The sequence below is a fragment of the Bison bison genome, unplaced genomic scaffold (genome assembly GCF_000754665.1).
Source record: "Bison bison bison isolate TAMUID 2011002044 unplaced genomic scaffold, Bison_UMD1.0 scf7180017864508, whole genome shotgun sequence".
Classification (NCBI taxonomy): domain Eukaryota; kingdom Metazoa; phylum Chordata; class Mammalia; order Artiodactyla; family Bovidae; genus Bison; species Bison bison.
In genome coordinates this window covers 14699312-14720253 of record NW_011495064.1, presented here as the reverse complement: position 1 = coordinate 14720253, position 20942 = coordinate 14699312, and the positions used below count along the sequence as shown (strand labels likewise).

The window sequence follows — 20942 nt, the reverse complement described above, 5'->3', positions numbered from 1 at the left end:
TGAATTAGCACATTCCTAAACCAAACGAACCGCTCATGCACAATTACTATGGCTCTTGAAATGAAGATCAAGTAACAGCGGCCCCTTGCCTTCAGTTCCCTCCAGGTCAGACCACCAGGAGGCCTAAGGAGCGCAGCAGGCACTTTCTCCCTGCCCTTTCCACACAACCTTGAGCTGACTATTTAGTAGAGAAGCCACCCTCAGGTGGATGAGGCTGGGGTGACTGTCTCTTGACGAACCACTTCCTAAAAAGGAACGCTAAGTTTATGACAGTCTTTTTGGTCAAACAAGCATTCCAGAAACTCACTCATGTGTGACTTTTCAGAGCCTGTCTGGATTAATTTGCTATTTGACTCCAGGAGCCCGGAGCTAGGGATGCTTGGAGAAGGCTCTGGAGATGTGAGTCTGGCATCCTAGCCAGATGTCCAATCTTTTTCACGGATGTTGGAGAAAATATTCATGGAACAATGGTAAGCTGAATGAAGATCACAAGATTCTAAGAGTTCAGAGTCCTTCAAGACCTTCTAGAAGCCGCATCTATCATTTCACTGCTGGGAAAGGGAAGATGATTTCTCAAGAGAAAGAGAAAGAACATCTGTTGTGTGTCTCCAGTCTGTGATACACCAGGTTCTTCATCTCAGTACTTATTTAATTTGCACGACATCTTTTTAATGAGAAAACCAAGGCTCAGAGATGTTAAGTTACTTGTTAAAGGTCACACAGTCACAGGTAAGGATAACAGAGCCACCTTCTGAGGAAAAGACACATTGGAATAAACTGAATCTGACTTGGTAGGATAAATGTCCTCTTCTTTTTCTCCCTTCTTTCTGCTTCACCCTCCAAGAACTTCTGCCCTGACTTGAAACAGGCGGTCCTTTTCTCTACCCAACAGTGTCTCCCGAGGGAAAAGTCCTCCCTCGAGGCAGCCTCCTTACCTGTTTCTGAGTGGCAGCAAGCAGTCCTTCCCTTCAGGAGGGCGCTGGGCTTCTCATGCCGGCAGATGAGCGCCCGGCACCACTCACAGTGTTTTCGGACCTCGCAGCAGCTGCAAAGGTGCAGAGAACACGGGCTGGGTAGGAGCCTGGCAGGAGCGCCCAGCTGGGGCAGTGGCTGCCGGAGGGGCCTGCCGGGCAGCTCCGGGCTCTACCTATCCTTCCCCTGGAGCTTCCAGAGGGACAATCACAGCACAGGGCTGAGGGCTTTGCAAGGAGGTAGCCTTTGGGGCCACTTGTGGAAGGATCTGTTGGCCACCCCCAAAAGACCAGCTCTATGTGGCCGCTCCTCTCTGGGTCGGCCAAATAGGCTCCAGTTGACAGAGGGGACCAGTCATTCCACACCCCCATCCCCACCCCAGTGGCCCAGCTGTTTGCTCCATAAAGCAGCAGTTGGGTCACTTAGAACCACTGTCAGGACTGGGCCAAAACAACCACTTCAGGCTGGCAGGGCTGCGTGGGTTCAGGATGGGGTCATCCATCAGGAGCAGCCAGCAAGCAGTAAAGCAGGGACTGTAGGTAGACTGTACGGACCCACGGAAGGAATGAAAGAATAAGCCAAGCAACTCCATGGCTTCAGATCTTTTTCTGAAGACTAACACTCTCTGGTCATGGCAAACTCATCCTCTCAGAGCACCTGCTACCCATATTTCCAGGGAATATTGGGCCAGTATTCTGGCCCAATACTGGAAATACAACCCTCGGGTCTGTCCCTTTGCAGAGCAATCCAATTGGGAGATATAGGCAAGCAAATGAGGCTAAGAACACCTGGAAAGGGGCTCAGGAAGGCTTCCTGGAAGATGCCAGGCAGCAACTGAGGTCTGGAGGAAGAGCAGAGGGAGTAACAGCAACAGTGACTTTAGGATTTGCAGAGAGGAAGTGTGGCTGTTAACTGCACACAGGAGGCTTGGAGCCTTTCCAGTTCCCTCTGGAACTCCTGCACACCCCCATCACAATGGTGAAGGCTCCAAGCCTTTGGCTCTGCTTCCAGTCAAGGCCCACTTGCTGGAGATCTCCCGGGCTGTGTGCCCTTCATACCGCTCAGCTTTCACCAAAATCCTTCTTCGCTTTGTTAACACCAATCAGACATCACAGTGGTAAACTGCCGAGGTGGCCCTGCTATCTGGGAGCGCTGCAGATAGCCCCGGGAAGGCAGGCAGGTGGGGGACCCGGCCTTGGGGGCAGTGAAGACTTACTGTATCAGCACACATGTGATGATGAGGACAGCCAGGGCCACGATGGAGACCACCACCAAGGCGGTGATGGCCTGCTTCTTCTGGCTGGCAGCCACCACGGCCAGGAGGTCTGCGTGTTCACAGCGTGCACCGACGTACCCAGAGTGGCAGCTGAGGAAGACAGGGACATCAGCACGCTCTCCGGGCAGAGGTCTCATTCGCCATACTCCCCAGGAGGACTGGACTGAAGAGACCCAAGCCCTACAAAAAAGCCCAAAGGGGCCCCTCCAGCCCTGGCTATTGGAGGCAAAGGTGTCGGTAAAATCGCCCCAACTCCCCTGCATAGGCTTCTCTTGCTTGGAGAACGAGGTAACTCATCAGCTTATCTGCGGAGGCAAGGTGCTGCTGAAGCACTCTGTTATCATGGTTACTATGCCAGATCCTGGGGGAGTGAGGAAGGCAGCAAATGTGTCTAGGACGTGAAGCTCATTTTGGCAGTTCATAAAAAACCAGGTTATTTTTAAACTAAATGTGTGTATTCAGAATTCCCAGTGATGAGAGAAAGAAAACACGCTAAACCATCAGGAGACAAAGACTGTGGCTTGATTTTTATATTCTTTGTCAGGGTTAATTAGTCCTGCAAGCATTTACCAGGTGATCCAGCGCACAGGGGCACACACTGGAGTAGAACCAGCAGCACTGTCTCGTAATTGTAGGGCCTGAAAAGCCCCAGGGGTCTTACATTTGTGATTCCCTTAATCTGGGGGCTTCCAGACCCCAGATGCCAGGAGTCACAGGATAAATACAGGGTATTTCCTGGAGGATAGCTTTTGCTCCATGTTAACAAAATCTTAATCATTTTAATGTTAAAAGAACAAGTACTGTATGGGTTTAAGATTAAGGCAAACAGGAGATGTTGCAAAAATGGCTGCCTAAGGCCACAGCCTGGGATACTGGAGCATATAGCTTCAGTCTCTAAGGCTGCTTAATGGTAAAGTTTCCCACTGGTGCTCTTTATTCCAAAGCTCAATCGTTATGTACCTCATTTAAAAGCATTTTTAGTTTGAATTCAGGTACTTGCTTTCAGTTAAAGATTAATTTACATTTGACCCATGTTTTCTCATTTAGTTTGCACAGAGAAGTCAAGTCATTTGCTTGTGACCACCATGCCAGGGAGGCTCAGGAGGTAAAGAATCTGCCTCCAATGTGGGAGATCCTGGTTCAATCCTTGGGTCAAAGAGATCTCCTGGAGAAGGGAATGGCCACTCACTCCAGTATTCTTGCCTGGAGAATTCCTTGGACAGAGGAACCTAGTGGGCTACATAGGGTTGCAAAGAGCCAGAAGAGAGAGAAACATATTCCCAGATCTGTGGACCCCAGGGTCTGGGTTCCGGCTCACTCAGCAGCTGCTGCCCCTGTATACTATCCAGGATTGGGATAAAAACACTGCAGATTAAGCTCTTGATCTTAAAACAGTAAAGGAGACTTGAGGTTCTAGGGCCAACAATGCAGGGTTCTCCGCAGACCTAAGGAGGGAGCAGGCTCTGGGGAGGAGGAAGATTCGGGAGCTCTGGCAAGAAGACTTTGCTTGAAAAAGGATCTGGACCACGGAAGTGTGAATAACATCGCAGACTCTCACAGGCTCAGGCTAGGAGGGAGATGACTGCGGGGTGGGGATTATGAAACAGGGGCAAGTTTTTTTTTTTTTTGGTTGGTTTTAATAACAGGATCACGTGAAGGCCAAAGTCAGGAAACAGCTCACCCTGTACGCAGGGGAGAAAACAAAGGCACTGGTCCCTTCCCACCAGGAGAAAGCTAAAGTGTGGACTGAACTTGAGACTGAGAGGAGATAAACAGCAGGCACAGGTAATGCACAAATGAAGCTGTGAGTGTCTACAGAGAATCTTGCAAAGGGTGCCACCTCCAGCCATTGTGAGTTTTCACTCTGCACCCTGATGGCTCTCACCTGGGTTGTGGGCTTCCTCCTCCTTTCATTTAGCATCCAACACCCCATATCTGCAGGACCCTGATCTACCCCCTCTACTTTATCTTCTGTCACTTAGATTTCAGCCAACCCATCAGTCCCCCACCCCCCGGTGTCAACTAAACTAGTGCCAGCACATAGACACTCAGGACACACACCTGTTTGTGAATGAATGAGTGAATGAATGATTACCTTCCCCTTGTCCATCTCAGCTACTGCTACCTTCTCTGCCTGCAACATTATTCCTCACTTCCTTCCTCAAATTCCATCTCAAAGACCACATTCTCCAAGAAGATATAATTTGAAGACTCATTCATTCATCCATCCATCCATTTTCCAAAGCTCTTTCCATGGATCTCTATAGCCTGTCTTTCCCTAAAGGCCCTCAGGACTATGCCCACCTCTGTGACTGCCCTTCCTGCCAGCTTCACTGGAAGCCAGCATCTAGGATCCTACAGGCAAGACCGAGCTCTACAAAATTTCTGGTAAACCACTGAACAGAAGAGGGTTGGGGAGCCTGGGCTTTGTTAGATGTCTAACCAGGAATTGTGGCCAAGTCAATGAGACATCTCTGTAGTTGGGTGTTGGTGTTGTTTCCTCCTAGGGAGGAGAGTGTGATGACAATTTGCACAGCCATTATAAAGATCCAGGCCATAGGAGAGGCAATTTCACCCAGCTTAAACTCCTCTAATCCACAGGCTCTGGAAAGGAGGATTCAAACATCTCCTCAATTGCCTCAACTGCTTAGTTCTGGAAACCCTGCTGCTGCTGCTGCTGCTAAGTCACTCCAGTCGTGTCTGACTCTGTGCGACCCCATAGATGGCAGCCCACCAGGCTCCCCCGTCCCTGGGATTCTCCAGGCAAGAACACTGGAGTGGGTTGCCATCTCCTTCTCCAATGCATGAAAGTGAAAAGTGAAAGTGAAGTCGCTCAGTCGTGTCTGACTCCTAGCGACCCCATGGACTACAGCCCACCAGGCTCCTCCGTCCATGGGATTTTCCAGGCAAGAGTACTGGAGTGGGTTGCCACTGCCTTCTCCGCTGGAAACCCTATGAACTAACAAATCAATGCTGGGGACTCCAAGAAATCCTATTTAAATAAAAGAGTGGGAGCCTAGTGCTAATTACAACATTAGCTTATTGAAGGCTATGCTAAACTCCTACATGAATCATCTCTGTTAATCCCAACAATAACAACTGCATGGGGAAAGACGGTGGGGAGTGGATTCTAGAGTTTAAAAACTAAGGATCTTAACTGTGAAAGAGACCTTTCTGGTGTAATGCAAATTGATTTGGAAGATACTCTGGGATATTGATTCAATGGCAAACTCACAAACCACATAGCAAAAGGGAAGATGGGCTGCTGACTGCCCTGTAAAGAGGTCTTTCTGCTGTGGGTATAGCAAATTGCAAAGATGCCCCCAAACAATGCCATCTTAACTCATCAGGAAAGACAGCCCCCAGACTGAGTCACACTTTGCTGACTTTCTTGTTCTTCCTAACATGTGAGTGCTGGGCCCTTCACAACCAGCCTTGCTTCAGAACTGCTCCAGTGGAGGTCTGAGCCTCTTTGTCCCCTTAGGGTCACAGCTGCAAACATTCAAACCCCAGTCTCATTGAAATAGGGTGCTCAGCGTGTTTATGAATGAAACCTTCCCTGGTGAGGCACAAGAATTACATGAGTTGTTGCCAAATATTGGGTTGGCAAAAAAGTTCATTTGGATTTTTCTGTAAGACCTTTTGGCCAACCCAGTACATGAGACTCTAGGTCACGGCCTAGGTGAGCTCTTAGAGTGGCGAGTCTTAGCACCAAGCAGCCCAACTGCAGTGGGAGGCAGAATAGCCTGTGGCCTAGATACTCAAGCTCTTCCCAGGACCTCACAGATCAAAGCCTCTGAAAATGGGGCCTGGGTGTCTTAAAGAAAAGGCTGAAGGTATTCTGATGAAGCCAAAGTTGAAAGCCACCATGAAGGCTGACCAGTGAAATCAACTCTAGCTGCACATTGGAATGGCCTGGGGAGCTTGGAAAAAAAAAAATCTTGATGTCCAGGCCACACCCCAGACCAACTAAGTCAGAGTCCCTGGGAGTAAGGACTGGCATCAGTATTTTTAAAGCTCCCAGATGATTCCATTGGGCAGCCAGGGTTAGACTTTCTAAGGCAATTTAGACTTGCTGGTTTGGGGATGGACAGAGGTCCTTTTTTTTCCCCATCACTCATTTGGAATATAGGCAGCCTTCTCAGTTGCTCTTTACTGGGGGAGGGGGGGGCAAGAAAAGGTTTGGTGACAAACATTTTTTTAAAATTTCCTAAGCTTCTACTAATATTAGGCTTAATTATGCCAATTATTGTAGCATAAATCACACAGTGAGGGGAAGCATCACCTCACCTGGTCACAAATGACTCACGCTTGACTCAGCTGCTGTCTCGACCTCAGGTAGGCACCAGATCCCACCTGGCTGCACATCAGAATCACCTGGGAAGCTTTGGAAAATGCCAAGGCCATGGCCACACCCTTGGAGATGCCCCTGACCAATTGGTCTGGGCACCCAAGTGACTCTAATGTGTGGCCAGGCCTGAGAACCACTGAGGCAGAACGGTCATTTAAGCTATAGACTCGAGAGCAACACTCCAAAGTCTGCCCCTTTCCCCCTCTCCCCTCTTCCTCTCTCTCTGGGCATTTCCCCAGGGTGGGAGCTGTACAATGGGTCTTCTCATTCAGGTGCAGGAGAAACCCAAGATGCGGCACCTGTGTTTAAGAAAGGAATCTGAATAAAATAGGAATTATTCTGTCACCATGGGGAATGGCAAATGTGTAAGCCTGAACATTTTTTTATACCATTTGATTATTCAATTTCATCTGTTGAGAGTGGGTATTGTCAAACACAAGGAATGCTGAGTTTGTCTTCATAATTTTGAAAATGAGCCTCTGGAATCATATACAGGCTGTTTTCCCCAAATAAGAACCGAAAAGAAAGTAATGCCCCCCCAAAAAAAGGGCAAAGTGCAGCACAGGAGGGGCAAGGATCCTGTCTGAGCTGAGAAGCCATGGTGGCTGAAGATGAGGGGCAATGTGCTCCAACCAGGGGGTCCCTGGGACCTTCTCTGCTGTGTGCTGATTCAGTCTGGAGGTGGCTTTGGTGCTTTCTTAGGAGCAAACGACAATAATTAAATGATGAACAATATGCCTCTCTTTCTCCTCTGCTCAAGGCTTTCAGATCTTCTGCTAAGTCGCTTCAGTCGTGTCCGACTCCGTGCGACCCCATAGATGGCAGCCCACCAGGCTCCCCCGTCCCTGGGATTCTCCAGGCAAGAACACTGGAGTGGGTTGCCATTTCCTTCTCCAATGCATGAAAGTGAAAAGTGAAAGTCAAGTCGCTCAGTCGTGTCCAACTCTTAGCGACCCCATGGACTGCAGCCTACCAGGCTCTTCCATCCGTGGGATTTTCCAGGCAGGAGTACTGGAGTGGGGTGCCATTTCTAGCCCTGTCCAGTTGCCCAGTTTTTCCCCCTAAGTCCCCTTTGCACCTGGTTCACAATGCCTTTCAAAATTTTAAAGAAATGGTGATAATGCATGTAAGCTGTGTTCTTACAATTTTTTTTCTTCTTAAGGAAAATATCCTCTAATTAGAAAAATAATGGTTCTAAGCAAATTGGAAGGTACATAAATTATAAGAGAGTGGAGAGAAAAAGTCCATATTACTGCACATCCGACCACCTCAAAGTCTGACAAGTAAGTACTTTTTCTATATAGTTTTCTTAACATAGTTAAGATTTTTTAAAAATATTATTTTGTATCAATTTTTCATTTGACATCTCTTTACCATTTTACTATGTCATTAGAAACATGCAGGAGTTGTTTGAAATGGTTGTAAAGTAATTTATACAGAGTTTGCTTCACTGAACCCTTACCATTTAGACTGCATCCAATTTTGATTTCATAATGCCAATGGCTTATCTTTGTGTACACACTTTGCTTGCGTTTGAGATTACTTCCTCAGGATAGGATCCCATAAGTGGGCACAGCATGGTATATAGACTTGGAGCCAAATTGTCATGGGTTTGAATCCCATTCCCCACTTAATGCCTGTGTGACCTTGAGCAAGTTACTTAACCTCTCTGTGCCACTGATTCTGTGTCAGTAAAACACAGAGTAACAAAACTTACCTCATAGAGTCATGAGCATTAAACGAGTTAACATCTTGTGAAGTGCCTGACACAAAGGAAGGGCTGTATGAGTGCTAAAAATGTAAATAAAAGAAAGAGAGCATTTTAAAGGCTCTTGAGAGACACTGTCTTCATAAACAATGATGTACTCTCTAGCTGGAGGCTAGTGTTCTGAATTTCAGTCAAGGCTTTTGGCATGGACCCTAAGATAAAGTCTTTAATATGGGGGCCAAGGATAAAGTTGACCAACAGTTAGGGACTAAGGTTTTAGAAAAATATTTATACCAACTTGCCTTAACCGTGGAGAAAATCCACAGGGTTGCGGTAGGAGTGGGGACACTGAGCCGCAGGACACTTGTACTGGGTTTACCCATCCTTGGCCTTGGGGTTTCCCTGCTAGCTCAGCTGGTAAAGAATCCTCTTGCAATGCAGGAGACCCTGGTTTGATTATTGGGTTGGGAAGATCCCCTGGAGAAGGGATAGGCTACCCACTCCAGTATTCATGGGCTTCCCTGGTGTCTCAGATGGCAAAGAATCCACCTGCAATGTAGGAGACCTGGGTTCCATCCCTGGGTTGGGAAGATCCCCTGGAGGAGGGCATGGCAAACCACTCCAGTGTTCTTGCCTGGAGAATCCCCATGGACAGAGAAGCCTGGCGGGCTACAGTCCAAGGGGTCGCAAACAGTTGGACACGGCTGAGTGACTAAGCACACATTCTTGGCCTCAAGAACAAGATTTGCCATGACCTATAGCCTCTCTGCTTGGGGCACTTGGGGAGGAGTGTACTGGAGGGGTAGGGGCTTCCTCATGGCACATGGTCTACTTGACTTTCACTGTCCCTTCAGCAGGACCTGAATCCTTCAGCTGTGGTCATGGTTAACAATGTACTGATCACCATGGTGATGGTGCTGATGAAGGCTGCTCTTATACTCTGCTGGGAACTGGGCTTGAATGTTCTCCGATGCTCTAACAGCATCTTATGTAGTAATTCAACAGATGAACAGATGAAGATGTGGCACATATATACAACAGAACACTACTCAGCCATAACAAAGAAATAAATAAGTCATTTGCAGGAACATGGATGCAACTAGAGGTTATCACACTAAGTGAAGTAAGTCAGAAGGAGAAAAGGCAAATACCATATGATATCCCTTATATGTGGAATCTAAAATACGGCACAAATGAATTTATCTACAAAACAGTAACAGACTCAGAGACAGAACAGACTTGTCTGTTGCCAAAGATCAGCGGGTGGGAGAGGGATGGACTGGGAGTTTGGGGTTAGTAGAGGCAAACTATTACACAAAGAATAGACAGACAAGTCCTACTGTATAGCACAGGGAGCTCTATCCAATATCCTGGGATAAACCATAATGGAAAAGAATATAAAAAGAATACAAACATGTATATAACTGCTACTCTGCTGTATAGCAGAAATTAACACAATACTATAAGTCAACTCTACTTCAATAAACAATAAATTTAAAAATAACTTTCTGTGATGATGCAAATAGTGTCTGTATGTGTGGCATCTAATATAGTAGCCACTCGCTGCCTAGAAGTACTAAGTTCCTGAAATGTGGCTAGCGAGACTGAAAGATGAAATTTTAATTAAATAAGTTAAATAGCCTCACATGGCTAGTGGCTCCTATCTTGGACAGCAAAAACTCTACATGCGTTATGGTCACTGGGGCCTCCTTACAATCCTGAGAAATACTCATCTCCCCATTTTTTTTTAAAAAATTTTATTTTATTTTTAAACTTTACAAAATTGTATTAGTTTTGCCAAATATCAAAATGAATCCGCCACAGGTATACACAAAGAAACCGAGGCTTAATGGTGCTAGGTCACTTGGGTCTGTCTGACCTTGAAATTTATGCCTTTAACTGCTGTGTGACCCTCAGTATCTGCTTCCGGTGAGGGCAGAGAGAAGGCGTGCACTTCCTCAAGATCTGTGGTTGGGTGATGTCCTAACTTCTCCCCCGAACCCCACCACCTGCTGGTTGTTGAGGTGAAAGATCTACATGAAGTGGCTTAAGCACCAGCAGGAAAACCACCCCCAACCCCGGTCTCTCGGGAGGCATGTTCCCGTTTGCACGGGCAGCCTGCAGGCTTACTGAAGGCGGTCACCCCTCTCTGGGTGTTCGACTGTTCAGATCCCAGTGGATGGCTCTGTGGCCAGAGCCAGGTGGAATATTTTCCTTGGCCGACAGCAATGTGCTTTCACACTTTGCTGTGGGAAAGTCAGGGAGTTCAGTCACCGAGGGGCAATTTGGGCTGTGAGACACTTCAGCAAATTGCCACGGGCTCCCAACACTGGAACCCTGAAAACCTGTCACCTGGGTGGCTTTCTTCAACTGTTTTCCTTTGTTTGAAGGTTCCTGCAAGCAGCAGACCAACACTTTGCAGAAATTGCCTCAGGGGAAAAAAATGGTGCTTGAGTCCTAACCTTGCATTTCTCTGGTTTTACTAACTGCCTTTGGAAATTCTTCGCGTATTTGTTTTCTAAAGTGGTTGGTGCCTAGCAGGGATTTATTAAAGAGAGACCAAAAAATGCAATCTAGGGTTCATGTGGAGCATAAATATTTCAGGATGATGTTCACTACCTTTGGCAATTTCTGACTAGTTATTTAACTTTTTTTCTTAATTTCATATTTTAGTGTGAGATGCCATTTTAACTCTGGAGACCCAAAGACTAGTGTTCTTATGGAAAACAAAGCTTAAGAGCCTACAGTATTTTAGAAAGAACTCCCTCTTTTCAGACTATAATCTTTGGCCCCTGTGGGTTTTCCTTGTAAATCCATGACTGACATGCCCTTAACCTCAAGGTTTGTGAGTTTTACTGATAGGATGAGTGTGTCAGTTCCCCCAGAGCTAGGGCGGTTCTTAAGAGCAGGAACAGCAGGCTTTGCTTTCTCTGCACAGACACAGAATTTCTGATCTAGTGGCAATGAATGAATTAGAACACTCTTCTAAGTACTGAAAGTACAAAAAGGTATAAGGTATGGTCCTGCCCTCACCGAGCTTAGAGGCTCATGTTGCGACAGAAATGATCAAAGCTGGCAGTTGTGAGCAGAAAAGAAGGGCGACAGGATGATGGACTGGCCGCAGCTTCCATGTCAGGGAGCAGTGGGCAGAGGTAGAAACTGGGGAACTGAAGAGGGCAGGCTGTGCTCCAGAGAAGCTGGGTATCTGCTTGGAGTTGTAAACCTGACTTCCAAAATGCAAGCAATTAATTAAAACCACCAAAGAATAATTCAGGTTCATCTACCGCTACATGAAACACGTCTGCGCGCCAAGACCCAATGGGGAAACTGAGGTAAAAACGAGGTAAAATCTTGCATGGCCATGCCTCCCCAGAGACGGTCAGCTTCCCCAAACTGCAAAAGCGGATTCCATAGACTCTGCCCTTGACCCAGAGGAAGGAATCCTTGAGAGTCTGTGCTCAGGGCAACAAGGTTGGGAATGACCCTGACGTTCCCCTGGAGGAAGGTTTGCCTGCAAAGGGGCAGTGCCAATACCTTTCCTGGAAACAAAAGCTTAGCTTTCTGAGGCGAACTCTGTGAGGCTGAGGCAGAAAGAGTGCCCTCCGGGGCAACAAAACAGAACATGGGTTTGGGGGGCTAGAACTGATGGGACTGAATCCCAGCTCCACTGTATATGGGCTCCGGGATTCTGGGCAAGTTGCCTAACTTCTCTGAGCTTCAGTCTTCTGATTTACACAATAAGGGCGAGAATCTCTACTTGAGAGGAAGGATGAGAGAACGGCATGCGTCACTGTATGCGGAGCTGGGGCTGGCACACAGCCACAGTTTTTACCCAGAGCTCACTATTATCATTTATAGTAATAGTTACAGTGTGAGTGGGGAGAGAGGCGGCCAGCTGTCCAGAAAACCAACATTGATGGCGTGTAAATGTGATGGACAATGATCTCCTTGAGCCAAAAGCAGAGCTTGGCACCCAGACTGAGGAGAACAAGAGTGCCCCCCACGCCCCACTCTCAGAAGGCTTCCACCAGCCAATGGGGCTCAGCCACAGGTCGGGTTATCGCTCTGGGTCTCTGCTGACCCAGGCTCAAGGCTGCCAGCTCTCAACCTTTAGAACAGCCCCTGATCTGCTGGAAACACTAACCTTCTGACACAATTTTGGCCAGAACTGTCCTCTCTCTCCAAAGAAGACCCTCATCGCATAGCCGGGGGTAGCCTGAGGTCTTGTCACTAGATGTGACTGGAAGGAAGAAGACCCTCCACCTGCTGCACTGGTGACTTCCTGAGATCTGGGCTAAAAAGTCGCGCTTCCTTCAGGGCCAGTGTTTTTCCACAATGATCGGGCAAGTAACAAAAACAATCCTATCAGTCCCCAAGGTTCCCATGTGTATTTTCATAAGAGCGGTAATCATGAATGACAGTGACTCTTGTCATCAGTGTGCTTTGTATTTATGGGGTGGGCAGGAGGGCTCTTGGCTCTGCAGATGTGACCTGGGGCTTTATCCAGTTCTCCTGGAGGAAGGTGGCCAGTGTGCCCCTCCAAGTGAGGCCCAGAGGCACCCCCAGGGGCCACTGCACAGTCTCACATAGCTGCACCTCAGGAAAAGGAGAGTCCTACCCACCACCCCTTACTGTGGCAGGCTCTCCGAGTCCCCTCGGCTACTCCTGATATCCTTCAGCATCGTGGATAAGAAAGCAGCTTTAGGAGTCAGACCAGCCAGGTCTGAATGTGCACTCTCCTCTGTGATCAGGGCACAACCTCTCCATGCCCTGGGGTCATCATGAGAATTATATGAGTTAACATGTGGATCGTGCTTAGAACAGTGACTGGCATGAAGCAAAGCTCAATAAACACTGGCTTTTTATTAACATTTAGTATTATTTACCAGTACCAGTGGCTTCCCAGGCAGCACTGGTGGTAAAGAACCCACCTGCCAATGCCAGAGATGTGTGTTTGATCCCCCAGGTTGGGAAGATCCCCTGGAGGAGGGCATGACAAGCTACTCCAGTATTCTTGCCTGGAGAATCCCCATGGACAGAGGAGCCTGGCAGGCCATGGTCCATAGGGTCACAAAGAGTTGGACATGACTAAAGTGACTTAGCACACACACTGGTACTATTAGGTTGGATCATATGAAATTGCTGACTTCCATTTTCCACCTATAAAAATGGCATTTTCGTAGAGATGGATGGTTCTTAAAGGGGTGAAGGACAATTTTGCCTCCTCCACAAAGCCCCCCACCCCAGGGTACATTTGGTAATGGCTGGAGACATTTTTGATTGCCACGACTGTTGGGGGAAGTTGTACTGGCACCTGGGGGGTAGAGGCCAGGGATGCTAACATCCTTCAGCCACACAGGCGTGCCCACACAACAAAGGGTTACCCAGCCCCAAATGTCCACAGTGCCAAGGCTGAGTACAGGGCCAACTTACAGTATTCCCCCATGTACAGGTTAACTTTCTTGAAACATCCCTTTCCCAAACTGATGGCTCCCACTGGCTAGAGAATAAAGGCTCACTTCCAACAGGCCCTGGCCTCCAACTCACCTGCAGGTTTGTCTCCTCCCTACTGTGGCCACACTGACCCATAACAGTATAGTACAGCTAATAAAATAAGCTGGAAGTGCATGCAAAGGGTTGGGATGCATGAGTGTCCAGGCCTGGAGTAACTTCTCTGCTTTCCCCGTCAGCCTAAGTCCAACACCTGCTCTAGAAGCCTTTACTTATGTGCCTTTCTTGCCCAGTTGGGCTGACCACTGCAGTCACTGCTGCTGCTGCTAAGTCACTTCAGTCGTGTCTGACTCTGTGTGACCCCATAGAAGGCAGCCCACCAGGCTCCCCCGTCCCTGGGATTCTCCAGGCAAGAACACTGGAGTGGGCTGCCATTTCCTTCTCCAATGCATGAAAGTGAAAAGTGAAAGTGAAGTCGCTCATGTCCGACCCTCAGAGACCCCATGGACTGCAGCCTTCCAGGCTCCTCCATCCATGCGATTTTCCAGGCAAGAGTACTGGAGTGGGGTGCCATTGCCTTCTCTGATTGCAATCACTGGTGGCTTTTAACTAATGTGACTCCTGGGTCCCATTCCTAGAGATTCTGATTCAGTGGGTGTGGGTGGGCTCAGCTATATTTTAAGAAGCAAGCCTCCCTGCACCCCGCCCCCCACCCCTCCACCCCCGCCCCGCCTCATGCTGGGCCTGCTATGCCCATCTTTGTTCCCAAGTTGTTCTGTCCTGTTGCCAATCAGGCATACCAACCCTTTGTGTGCCCTTCTGGCTTACTTTATTAGCTGTGCGGTAAAGATGCTGGAGGACACAGACTTCATCTCAGAGATACTGGCCACTCAGAGGGATCCAACCCAGTGTCTTGCTCTCCAAAAATTCTAAGTAGTGAATTAAACTTGAATTCAAGATTAGGAGTTTGGGATTAACAGATATATACTACTATATATAAAATGGGTAAATAATAGGGACGTACTGAATAGCCCAGGGAACAATATTAAATATCTTATAATAACCTATCATGGAAAAGAATCTCAAGAAGAATACATGTATTATATATATAAGTATATAACTGAATTGCTTTGCTACACGCCTGATACTAACACAACACTGTGAATCAACTATTCAGGTGCACTCAGTCATATCTGACTCTTCTGCAACCCCACGGACTGTAGCCTACCAGGCTCCTTTGTCCCTGGGATTTTTCAGGTAAGAATACTAGAATGGGTTGCCATTCCCTCCTTCAGGGGATCTTCCCCACCCAGAAATGGAACCCTCATCTCTGGTGTCTCCTGCATTAGCAGGCAGGTTCTTTACCACTGAGCCACCTGGGAAGCCCAAGTCAACTTTACTTTAATTAAAAAAAAAAAAAGGAAAAACCTCACTTGAATCCAGGAAGTTTTAGACTTTGCTGAACCCAGGAGCCACCTGAGATGCTTGTTAAAAATGCAGACACCCAGGCTCCACGTCCTAGGAATCCAGCCTCAGTGCCTCTGGGCCGGGACCAGCAGGGTTGAAGCAAGGTGTCCCTCAGCCCACTGTTCTGATTCTCCATTATGTTTGGGTCCAGGGTTCTCAGGCGGCTCTGGCATGGCTTGTGGAGGTAAATGCTGTTTTAAGTGGTGGCTGGGATGCCTGCAGCCCCAGCACTGCAGACCGTAGGGGACACTTACACACACGCTGGCTTCTCCTCCTGCACCAAAAACCTGCAGGTTCCATGGAAGCAGAACTGACTGTGGGAATCTGGGCAGTCATTAAAATGGGACACCACAGCTGCAGCCACGGGCGGGTCTGCTGGGGAGAGAGAAGACATTCGGCTCAGATTCAAGGCACAGCAAGACATCCCACAGGTCCCACCCCCCTGGAGAAGGAGCCCGGATGGCTGGGGTTTCTAGTCCCTACCAGCATCTCCTCCTCAGCTCTCATGAATTATCTAACGGCCAGTCCAGAACCTGCTTGTGAGCTTTCCAGGGGGCTTTACTTACTTAGCTTTGTATGAAACAAAACAGTCTCCCCCAAAGCCTCAGTGTAATTCAGATATATCACAGCAATTTTACTATTTAAAGCCTATTCCCCAAGAATGACCTAATTTTACTTTTGGAAAATGACAGAGATCGTTTTTTTAAAAGACAGCCTCCATAAAAATCTGTTTTAAAGGCAAGAAACTGAAGAAAGTTACAAAAGAGTACTATTTAACCATTCAGTTGATGCTAAGAATTATGATGCAAAAAGATGTTCATGATATATAACTGTAAGAGAAGCAGTGCATTTCCAGTGTGGTCTATATAGTATGAGTCTATGCAAACACACAGAAACACACTGAAGAAGTCTGGGAAGGATTTACAGAAACATGGTGGCCGGGTCTCTCTGGGGTGGTGGGATCAGTTGTGATCATGACATGAAGATGACTTAATGCATCCAAGTCCACCTGGGAGTAGCACAGGCAGGGCTGGGAAAGCCAGGGTGGCGGTAGGGAGAGGTAACAGAGTCAGGTCCACTCGGAGCTCTGTCACTCTCAGGAGCTTGGGCCATCATGAGACTTGTCAGGCTGCTCGGAAGCACTGTAAGGAACCACACGTCACCTACTGACCAGCCCAAAGGGATTTATTAGGCTCCAGTAGCCCTGTTTTGTCCAAATAACCCTTCAGACACAGTAGGTAGCTATTTCAAGATGGCATGACAGATGTTTTTGTTGCATCTTTCAAAAGGTTCTCTTATATTTATGTTTGGGCATTTAGGGAGTAGGTCGTTTTCATATATTTTGGGGGGGTGGAATATATGTGCATGAGCTCTTGTGTTTTTGAGTGAATTAAACTCCAATTTCATATTGTAAGATTTTCAACCATCATGAAATAGTAAACTCATGTTGCTATCTATTTATGATTTGCTTCTAGAAGTATCACAATTTTGGAAAACTCGTAATTCTAATGGAAAAAACAGAGCCTAAAAAGCACAGCTTTGATGCTTTCAAATTATGGTGCTGAAGGAGATTCTTGAGAATCTCTTGGACTACAAGGAGAATAAACCAGTCAATCCTAAAGAAAATCAACCCTGAATATTCATTGGAAGGACTGACGCTGAAGCTCCAATACTTTGGCCACCTGATGTGAAGAGCTGATTCAATGGAAAAGAGCCTGATGCTGGGAAAGATGAAAGGCAAAAGGAGAACGGGGAGGCAGAGGATGAGATGGTTAGATAGCGTCACCACCACAATGGACATGAAATTGAACAAACTCCAGGAGATAGTGAAGGACAGGTAAGCCTGGCGTGCTGCAGTCCATGGCGTCACAAAGAGTTGGACATGACTTAGCGATTGAACAACAACAACAAAAAAAACATCAGAATCCTTGATGCAGAGCCCTTAGAGGTCATGACCTTGGGCTGAGGAGGCAGAAAGACATGAATTAGGGTCCTACCTCTGCTGCCTGGATGCCGTTCTGAGCTTCCACCTCTGTGAGACGGCGAGTCCTCTGCCTCATGGTGGCTCTGAGGTTGAGCGAGGCCAAGCGTATTAAGTACTGTGCTCACTGTTAGCTCTTCTGCTATCAGCATCCACAATCCCATGATGCTAATGAGTCCCACATGTGACCAGACCACTCTAGTATATAATCTCCTCCTCTCCCCATAAGTTCACTGCAGTGCAACTAAAAGTCCAGGGGTGCCTTTCATTCACTGAAGATAGTGATTTTCACATGTGAAGACCAGCAGAGAAGCCCAAAGCCAGGTGAAGGTGGCAACCCAGGACAGGTGGCCAGCCCTGCTCCTGCCCGCAGCACGTCCCTGCCCAGCAGTCACCTCTAGGACACGAGGGCTGATTACAGTTACCTGCAAGTCCTGGGCCCAGGTGGTTCATGAGTGGCTTGGCCACTTGCTGACAGCAGACACTGGGATGATAAGTTGAGGCTGAAAGTGTCTGCTGCAGGTCACATAACCAGCTCTTCTGTGCTCACTAAACTCGTCAAGGGGCAAATATAGAGACAAGAAGGGACTGGAGACCAGTGGATCTAATTTGATTAGATGTCGAAAAAGGCTTTTGATAAGCTCTATAAAAGGCCTTTTAGACAACCCTCTCCAAGTGGCTATTGCGAGTCCCTTGTCAGGGCTCACAGCCAGGCTCCTTCACGTGTGATCTGTGGGCCGACAGCTTCACATCCCTGCAGCTTGTCAGAAAGCCAAGTTGCTGGGCCCCACCCTAGACTACGGGATTAGGATCCTTGGGGTGGGGCCTAGGAATTTGTGTGACAAGCTGCCCAGCCCAAGTGATTTTTTTTTAAAGTCAGGTTTATTGAGACAGAATTGACATACAGTACCTTTTGCCCTCCAGGTGATTCTGATGGGCACTCATCACCAGAACCAAGCTAGTATCACAGGAAACAATGGAGAGAGACAAGAGGCCTCTCAGAAGAGTAAAACAACAGGGCTCCTGAAAGGGACACTTGTTGGAGCCGATCATCTTCCAGCTCTCCAAGCTCCTCTGTGATACTAAAGCCTAGAATCTGCTGACGGTCTTGGTGGTGAAGTGTCAGGTCAACAGAAACATATTAAAAGGAACACTTGGAATCTGTCTGTGGGAACACTACTCCCCAGAGCTGATGGGGAGGAGGAGACTCGGTGTTGCGATCTTGTTTAACCTGTATTTATGGATATTTTGCCTCATCTCATAAATGACTTGAGGCTTTATAAAAATAGGTACCACAGAAAGGAGATGCAAGTGGGAAAGGTGTGTGTGTGTATGAGAGAGAAAGACAGAGAGAGAGAGATGGAGAGGGAGGGAGGGACTATTGGGTGGGTCGGGGGGAGGAGAGAAGATACATGGAAAGGACAGAGGGAAGGAGAGACAGAGATGGAGAGGGGGGGCGGAGGAGGGAAGTGGGGGAAAGAGGAAGAAACAGAAAGAGACAGACTGGCAGTGAGAATGGGAAGGGCAGAGCAGACAAAGGAATACAAGGGCAGGGGTCTAAAAGAACCAGAAAGTCAGGTATCAGGTTACACATGAAGACACATCAGAGTCCTGAGCAAGTGCTGATGTTCCATGCCTCCAGGCCATCTAAGCAAGGATGCATACAGTCCATTAGATAGAAATGCACCCATTTTGCTGGAGAAGGAAATGGCACCCCACTCCAGTACTCTTGCCTGGAAAATCCCATGGATGGAGGAGCCTGGTAGGCTACAGTCCATAGCGTCTCGAAGAGTAGGACACGACTGAGCTACTTCACTTTCACTTTTCACTTTCATGCACTGGAGAAGGAAATGGCAACCCACTCCAGTATTCTTGCCTGGAGAATCCCAGGGACAGAGGAGCCTGGTGGGCTGCCGTATATGGGGTTGCACAGAGTCGGACACGACTGAAGCGACTTAGCAGCAGCAGCAGCAGCACCCATTTTGCATACGCAGGACAGGGTCAGCTTTGCCCAAGTCTATGGTCAGAGGATAATTTCTACAGCTGCTTTCGAAGGGGACTTCAGGTGTTATGGGGAACAACATCTTCCAGGAAGACAGGGCAGAGACACTTGCCAATGTCACCGTCTGCTGTTCAACAGCTAAGAGCCAAAGAGCCCAGGCGATGGGGAAACTCCCTGCCCTTGTCACAGTGATGAAGACGAACACCTGCTGGTTTGCTCCCTGCAGTCAGAGAGCAGGATGAGGTGGGGAATCTGATGCTTAGAAGGTAGCCTCCTGGTCTTCCACAACCCACTGTTCTGACTCAACCCCCAGTGCTGAGGGGACCAAGGGATGCTAGGTGATGATCATGATCACTAAAATATTGTTTATTTTAAACACCCTTTTCCTGACTACAAAAATGATACATCACTGTGGAAACCTTTTGTAAGTGCCAATGTAAAATAAAAAACATTTTCGAGAATAAAACTCATCCTTAATCCACCACTTTGGGAGAACTGGGCTTGCCTGGTGGCGTCGTTGTTAAAGAATCTGCCTGCAATGCAGGAGACCCCGGGTTGATCCCTGGGTTGGGAAGATCCCCTGGAGAAGGAAATGACAATCCACTCCAGTATTCTTGCTTGGAGAATTCCATGGACAGAGGAGCCTGGTGGGCTACAGTCCCACATTGCCTGTGCGCCTGCACACACACACACACACACACACACAGACATACTCATGAAAACTTTTTATTTCTATTCTGTCACATGAGCTTGACCTCACGTGACATCCCAAACATTTTAAGAGTGAGCATTTAGTTCAAGGTCTGCATCGGGTGCCATCCTGGTGCTTAACCCCGAGCAGCTCAATGTGTGCAGTGAGGGTGGGTCCTGTTTCCAGTCCAATGGTTCTGGGGGTGTGTGACCTGTGCTGGGGAAATGGATGGAGAGGACGAGACCAGACATGGTCCGAGGCTGGGCCACCTCCTGGCCCTCTGCACTTGCAGCAACCTCAGGGGGCAGCCTGGCTAAGCCTCCTGGGCTGAGAAACCTAAAAGCCCTATGCAGCATGCGAAGTTCCCTACAGGTCAGGGGGAGATTTTATTCCTGTTTTGGGGCTTTTATAGGTATTTGCCTCAGGTACCACTAGAATCTGCACTGAAAACCCCAACACCGCAGCATGGTATGCTCACAGACGAGACCTGTCCTACTGATGCGAACACAAGCTCCAGGGATGCTGTGGAGAAAAGGGGCTCTGGGCGCGGCTGGGAGGGCAGAAGACGGCTTTGCTTTCTGCGTGTGCCTTACATGCTGGGTGCTGGCCTTATAGCCAGGCAGCGTGGGCGGTCACATCAGGTGGAGGATTTGCTGGTGACTTACATAACTATGGGACTTCCCTGGTGGCTCAGATGGTAAAGCGTCTGTCTACAATGTGAGAGACCTGGGTTCGATCCCTGGGTTGGGAAGATTCCCTGGAGAAGGAAATGGCAACCCACTCCAGTCCTCTTGCCTTGAAAACTCCATGGACGGAGAAGCTTGGTGCAGACTACTATCCATGGGGTCGCAGAGAGTCGGGCACGACTGAGCGACTTCACTTTCTTTCTTTCACTTACATAACTATGAGGGGCTTCCCTGATAGCTCAGTTGGTAAACAATCCACCTGCAATGCAGGAGACCCCGGTTTGATTCCTGGGTCGGGAAGATCCACTGGAGAAGGGATAGGCTGCCCACTCCAGTATTCCTGGGCTTCCCTTGTGG

General features: G+C 48.1%; 1 protein-coding gene across 3 annotated transcripts in view; it reads right to left on the bottom strand.

The window, feature by feature from the left end:
* The window catches only part of TGFA (transforming growth factor, alpha), a 113710-nt gene that overhangs the window by 5362 nt on the left and 87406 nt on the right, over positions 1-20942 (bottom strand). For 2 of the 3 annotated variants that reach the window (XM_010829799.1, XM_010829801.1), the window contains 3 exons: positions 15480-15597; positions 2189-2338; positions 936-1045 (listed from right to left, as the gene is read on the bottom strand). In XM_010829799.1, coding sequence (XP_010828101.1) covers positions 936-1045; positions 2189-2338; positions 15480-15597 — 378 coding nt within the window. Of the gene's footprint in view, positions 1-935; positions 1046-2188; positions 2339-15479; positions 15601-20942 lie in introns of all 3 variants that reach the window. The other variant, XM_010829798.1, reaches the window with a different exon arrangement.